The sequence below is a fragment of the Struthio camelus genome, chromosome 2 (genome assembly GCF_040807025.1).
Source record: "Struthio camelus isolate bStrCam1 chromosome 2, bStrCam1.hap1, whole genome shotgun sequence".
Classification (NCBI taxonomy): domain Eukaryota; kingdom Metazoa; phylum Chordata; class Aves; order Struthioniformes; family Struthionidae; genus Struthio; species Struthio camelus.
In genome coordinates, this window is record NC_090943.1 from 146,515,728 (window position 1) to 146,522,244 (window position 6,517).

General features: G+C 34.6%; 1 protein-coding gene across 1 annotated transcript; it reads left to right on the forward strand.

Moving 5' to 3' along the window:
* The first annotated feature begins 1,109 nt into the window (after positions 1–1,109).
* On the forward strand, positions 1,110–5,488 carry FBXO43 (F-box protein 43). The gene is made up of 4 exons (XM_009675979.2): positions 1,110–2,599; positions 3,586–3,688; positions 4,590–4,778; positions 4,871–5,488. Exons 1-4 carry the CDS (start codon positions 1,125–1,127, stop codon positions 5,117–5,119), a joined length of 2,016 nt encoding a protein of 671 aa, XP_009674274.2. The 5' UTR covers positions 1,110–1,124; the 3' UTR covers positions 5,120–5,488.
* Positions 5,489–6,517: the final 1,029 nt, after the last annotated feature.

The following is a 6,517-nucleotide window of genomic DNA, read 5'->3' on the forward strand; positions in this document are numbered from 1 at the left end:
ATGTAATGCTAGCAACCAATAACATAGACCATTAAAAAATGCTGATTCAAACTTTGCTGTGTTCTCCTGTGGTTTCTGAGATACTGGCGTTATTCATAATGTCAATTATCTATCTGCCATATCTTGTGTATAGAAAGCAGTAACCTATCGCCATTCTCATTTGGGTGGAGAAACCCCTTGCACATTGAATGGCAAAAATCAATGTTTCTTATACCTGTTATTTAAATGGTGTGTCAGCCATGTTCAACTTTTCAGGGGAAAAAACGTAGTATCTCTAGAAGCTTCTGTTACTTACTAAATTTAAAAAGAACTTCCAAAGTGAAGAACTGCACAAAATATTCTGTCATCACTGCATGAAATAAACTTTCTTTTTATGTTCCTGGTGAGAGAATGTATAGTCAGTTCATCAGTTTCTTCAAAGTTTTAAAGCCTTAGGGCAGTCAGTTTATCAATAGAGCTGAATAAGAGGAGATAGTTTCTTTACAAGATGACATTTCAGTGTTAAGGCAAGAAGAATGCAGTATTTGCTTTGTAACTAGAAGTCAAGTTGTATTTCCTTCACGGGACTGTAAGACCTAAAAAAAAATATATATATATATATATATATATATACATATATATAGGGAGACCTGCAGACTTCTGGCTTCATAATTGATCCTGTCTTATTTTAATTTAGACAAAAGGCATTTTCTCCTTAACTGATTTATTACTGGAACTTCTGCTAATTCTTGAACTGAACTGTTAAAAATTGGAGGAGGCAATAATAGTGCTAATAAATCCTGATTTTTATTGGAATGAGTGGGATTCTTTGATTTCAGTGGGACTGAGCCCTCGTTGCTGTGTCATTTATTTGAGGCCTGTATGTTCCATCATTTATATCATTTGTGATATGCTATGCATTTTAGTTGTTCATTCTAACCATCTCGATTATAATTTGTCTTTGTGTTTATGTCTAAGCAGTTTTCATTAAGACTAATGAAAATACTTTTGTTATGGCTATCACCTTAACAGACTCACACAATGCTTTTTCATTACTCTGCATGTCTTATGGTGACCACTGTGATTGCTCGTTTCAGAAATAAAAATGGTATCTTCATTTACAGAGTCAAAGTGCCAAGCAGAAGATGTCGGAGAGTCATTCAGTAATGTTCAATATTCTTAAAAGAAATAGGTTAATGTCTCCAAACAACAATGCTAAATACTCCAGTTTTAAAGACTCGTGTACCAGTTCAGTATTTCTGGAGAGCAGATCCAATGAATTATTAAAAGATCCTAATGTAGAACAGAAAGATGCATGGAGCACAGCAAGTCTGTCATTGCTACATGAGCATTCTGAGCATAATCATTCAAATTTACTCTTTCCTGTGTCATCATCTATTGAAAAGGAAATTAGTTCCATCTCCTTATCAGAAAGAAGAGAAGCAAACAGAAGTACAGATTTTTTTGAAACTCCTAAAGTGAGTAAAAAAGACTCGTCACTACGTAGGAGACTGCTTTTATCTAAGACTGCTCCAGCTGGCACCGCTATAGGATGCTGTGAAAGACAAGACAGTTCTTCAGGAAGTAGCAGGAAAAAAGTATTCTCTTGTGTTTTGAGCTTTGAAGAAACACTTTCACAAACTTCGGGCTCTCCAAGAGTTAAAAGTTACAAACCTCTTGCAACTAGCACGTCAAAAACTGAAGAGTCTAGTCCTGATAGCCAAAAGAGGAGACTGTCCTTTTCACAGCAAAGGTCTTCTACGCTAGATGAGTCCAAATGTAAGGATGCAGTATTACCGGAACCAGAATGTTTATCTCCAATTCAGAGCAAGGACAATGTTGGTAATACTAACGAATGCAGTGAAGGTGTCCTTATGAGTGTTAGTGGTGGGTTGCTTCGGACTCCTACTCATAGTATGTTACCTGAGGCTAACGAGAATAAATCCCTGAAGTCTATCAGCAGTCTTGTGGAGAAGTTTAACTTTGAACTATGTAGTATAAACACTCCCCCTGTTAAGCTGGCAAGTTACCCAGATCTATCCACCCCTGAGGATAGTGGATATAATTCACTTCATCTGGATAAATCGGGAGACTCATTGTCTGATCATGAGGGATCTTTCCAAGAGTTCATCCAAAAACACAAAGAAGCTTCCAAAAATCTGGATAGTAAAAGAAAGACAAGAAAACTTGAACGGGTTAGAAGATTATCAACTCTTCGGGAACAGGGCTCACAGTCAGAAACAGAAGATGATCATCATGCTAACCCTTCTAATTCAGTGTATATCTTAACAGAAGAAAGAAACTTTGTCAGTGCAGACCATGCATTGGTTTCAAAAGATGAGACTAATAGAGACTTTGTTCTAAATCATGGAGATCTCTCAAGAACTCCTGCTCTGCAAATAGTCCATGAAATTTGCTTGCAAAGCCAAAGACTAGACCAAAATCAAATCTCAGAGACAGTTGATGGGAAAGAAATATTTGTATTAGATGTTCTTGCTGGACTTATAGGCAAGAAAATGGGCCTTGAAAAATTAGATATCTTGACAGAATTAAAATACCGAAACTTAAAACATGTTCTTGCTATAGTGTTAGATGCTTTGACAGTGGAAAGTCTATGCAGGTAAGTACTATTACTATACCATGATACTTACTATGTAGGTAAGCTCTATTATTGTTCGAAATATTGAAACTATATTTCTGCTAATGGATTGGAATAAGGTCTGGAATAGTGAAGGTTATCAGTAGAATTGTTGTTGCTGGGTTAGGGGAAATCAAAGTTTCTCAACAGTGACCAGGTTCTTTCTCTGTAGTTCTAAGAACACATAGTATTTAAAAAAAAAAAAAAAAAAAAAAATCCCTGACACCAGCCCAGGGGGGGTCTGCTAAACTTAAACAAAAAAACAACAACCCCCCCCCCCAAAACCTGTATTTATACATTTTAAAATGTATTAAAAAATTATTTAAGTCTAGAAAGTCAGTTCTTTTAATTGCATGTTCCCTAATAATGCACACTACTCAGAAAATCTCTTTTCCAGGTTGTTCTGGCATATTTAATTTAATTGGCTATTTATAAGCACAAAATCAAAAATTTTCAGTTACCTTTAAAAAAAAAATTTTTTTTTACATGGGCAATGTTCTAGATTCATTTTAAATCCATAGAAATTGTTACTTATTTCAAATAAATCAAGAGTCCACATACGTTGTTAGTTACAAAGGCAATGGGAGAATGGGTGGAAGTATAAGGAAACAGGTGCTTTCAGAACACTTAGTACTTATCAATTTTGTTCCTAAAGTCACATTTTTTTATAAATATAGTTTATGTCAAAAGAAGAAACTTGCTTATTTTTGTAACCCGAAGAAGTACAGTTATCTATATTGCAATTGTCCACGAGAGTCTTGTATGTAATTCTATGCAATGGTATGGAAGAATGCATGAGATGTTTCCTAGCAGTACTGTAAACTCCTGTAGTATATAGCATTCGCAAAATGACCAAAGATTTTTGCATGATTACACATGCTAATTTAAGTCGTTTCACTATCATGATTTCAATACTTTCAGCAAAGATGTGAAAGTAGATGATTTCTTTTTCCATTCGTTTGTTCTAGCATTTGGAAAGTAAGCAAAAACTGGCGTGAAATTGTCGTACAAGATAAAAGTGCAGATAGGAGGAGAAAGTCCTATATGAAATACCTCAAAGAAGAAGCTGGGGTAAGGGTTCTCTCAAAGAAAATATTTTTCAAGTGTGGAAGAACATAGGCCATAGGAAAGAGTAAACATCTTGTAAAACTTGGAAAGCTGATAATGGCAGTGCTAACATCAGTGTGTAAAGAATTTTAACATAAGAATGTAATTGTTTTTATTGCTTTTTAACTCAGCATCAATGAGTACAAGCCTTTAACCATGTAATTTTTTCTTTTTTTTTTTTTTTTGAGTATTCTATTGAATCAGTTCCTCGATTGATTCTGGCTTTGGATTTTAAACCCTGTTCTATGCTTTCACATACCATGCTGTTCCTCCTTCCATTTCACTTTAGCTTGCAATCCAGTAGGACCCACACTTGACTATTTCCTGATTATTTTCAGGACTGCTTGTAGCTTAGCCTCTTCAAACTGTAGTTGTGAGCATCAGAAGGTATGTAGATGTTTTTAAAGGGGTATTTAGAAGAGCAAGCATGTTAACAATAGTAGAATATTTTTTAGCTGGTCCTCACAACTTAGGCCCTGTGCATCCACGCACTTCAGTGTAACCTTGTTTTAATTGTGATGAAACTTTCATTTGTTCTTTCAATGCATACTATTAAGGCATATCCTACTTCAGGAACCTGACAGCCAGCAGGGAGTAATGAAGTGTTAAAAGACAGCTGGTTGGTTTACCCTGCTCATGGGACTATATATATAATGTATATTTTTTATGGTTCCTCTCTCTTGTCTACTTATTTAATACAAACATTTAATGAGAAGCATATGCACTATACATGGTTTCCTTTTGTATACTGTTGTTACACAGGGAAAAATCTTAAAAATAAGAAACAAAACCAGCTGCAAATAAAACTTGATTTGCTTTATTTTAACTTTTTTTTCCCCATCCTTATAATTGTCATCTTTAACAGGGGTATTTCTTGAAAGCTGAAGATGCTGCCACAAGATTTAATCTTCTCAGCAGATCTGCTCTAAGGCCTGTTCAAGCTCAAGCCAAAACTCCTGTAATACAAACCCCACCTTCTTGCACTGAACTTCTAACACCCATGAGATGCAACTCGGCTCCCCGGTCAATTAGCAGGCAGGAAGAATACATAAAAGTAAGCAGCTAAGAAATTCTTCATTCTCAGATTGTTAGAAGAATTTGAGTTACAAGAATTAAGTGGCTTTTTCCTCCTTTCTTTTGGTACAGGTTGCCAAAACCCTGTTCACTGATGAGGCTTTAAAACCCTGTCCAAGATGTCAATATCCTGCAAAATATCAACTGGTAAAGAAACGGGGACTATGTAGCCGAGAGGCCTGTGCATTTGACTTCTGTATTTTATGTCTGCATGCTTTCCATGGGTCAAAAGATTGTAGTAGTTTATCTGCAAAACGGCAGAACAAAAAAGATGCTCCTCCAGGAAGTGCCCAAAGCAAGAGAAACTTAAAAAGACTTTAAATTTGTAAGAAACATAAGTCCTTACGTTTCACTCATTTTCCCCTTCCCCTAAATTTCTGATCTTGTTCATATTCTTCCTAAATATACACACTTTGAAAGTCTCATCCAGTGTGTTTTTGCTGGCTTATCAAGGTAATGACTTCTCATGTATATATCTTAATCAATTTAGTGTATTTTTATGGTTTTGAAAAAAGTGAGCATTTTAAAAAATTGTCTGGTTTTACCTGTCATGTAGCTAGGCACTTACTAACATCTTAATTTTTCAATAAAGTACCTAAAATGTAGTCTTCAATATCTGGGTTACAGCATCTCAGATGTTTAAATACATGATTCTTGTCTTAATGACAAATTAAAGAAAATGAAGCTTTTAAAAAATCTTTTTGAGATTTATTTATTGCTTGCTTTAAGTTATAGTAAATGTTTTAAAAAAATATTACAGTGGGCCATTAAGTACATATGCAAAGGAAATACTACTACCTATGTAAATGATACCACAACAGCAATATATTAGTTGAGTCTGAATATCAGAATAATTATTTTGATTATTTTTTTTTTTCCACTTAGCCCACATAATGCGAGTGAATACAGGAATAATGTCTAAATCAAGCTGATGCTCTATTGATGTTCTGTTGTGCTGGGTTGTTTTTTGTTTTTTAGAATACTTTTGTCTTTACTTGAAAATGTTGGGTGATATAGAACCTACTTTATCTCTAAGCTCTTCCATCACCCTTGTTATTTTGAATTTATGGCTTATACCTGGTCTGACTTTGCTTTAGCTCCCAGGTATTGGATCACGTTCCTTTTTTTTGCTTGATTTAAAGAATTATCTACTGTTAGAAATCATCCTTTCTTTAATCTTAATTAAATCTAAAAAAATTAAGAAGGCTTTTTTGCCTTTGAACTAATGAGGCTGATCCTTTGCAGAAAGAAAAAACTCAATCTGTCTCAAACTTTTTAAAACTCGTAGCAATTGTTAAGAGCTTGAAACACAGACAACAGAACCTGACACAGTACTTGCTATATGGTGATATAATGTTAATTTACTACCCCAACTGATATTTTTCTACTTATACTTTCAGTGAGTTAATTTGTCATGAGCCTCTTGCAGCATGTTTGTGGTCAGCTGTTTTTTCCCCCCCAGTCCTTCAAATTTTTTGTCCTATGCTTTATATTCTCAATTTTGTGATTTTTATTGCGTGCATTCCTAGAGAGATTTAGCACTGGACTGTGTCTCAAATAGAAACAATATGGTAAGTAAGATGCCATAAAAGTGTTGTGTTGTGTGTGTGTTAGTTTCATCAACCAAGATGATATCGTTAAAGAAGGGATCAACTCAGAACTTGATATATCTGCCAGATGTGTTTATTGCATTAATTAAATTATTTTTTTATTCCATAC

Coding starts and splice junctions, on each gene's coding strand:
- FBXO43 (XM_009675979.2), top strand. CDS start 1,125: ATGTCGGAGAGTCATTCAGTAATGTTCAATATTCTTAAAAGAAATAGG. Junction 2,600..3,585: donor ACAGTGGAAAGTCTATGCAG/GTAAGTACTATT, acceptor CGTTTGTTCTAG/CATTTGGAAAGTAAGCAAAA. Junction 4,779..4,870: donor GGCAGGAAGAATACATAAAA/GTAAGCAGCTAA, acceptor CTTTTGGTACAG/GTTGCCAAAACCCTGTTCAC.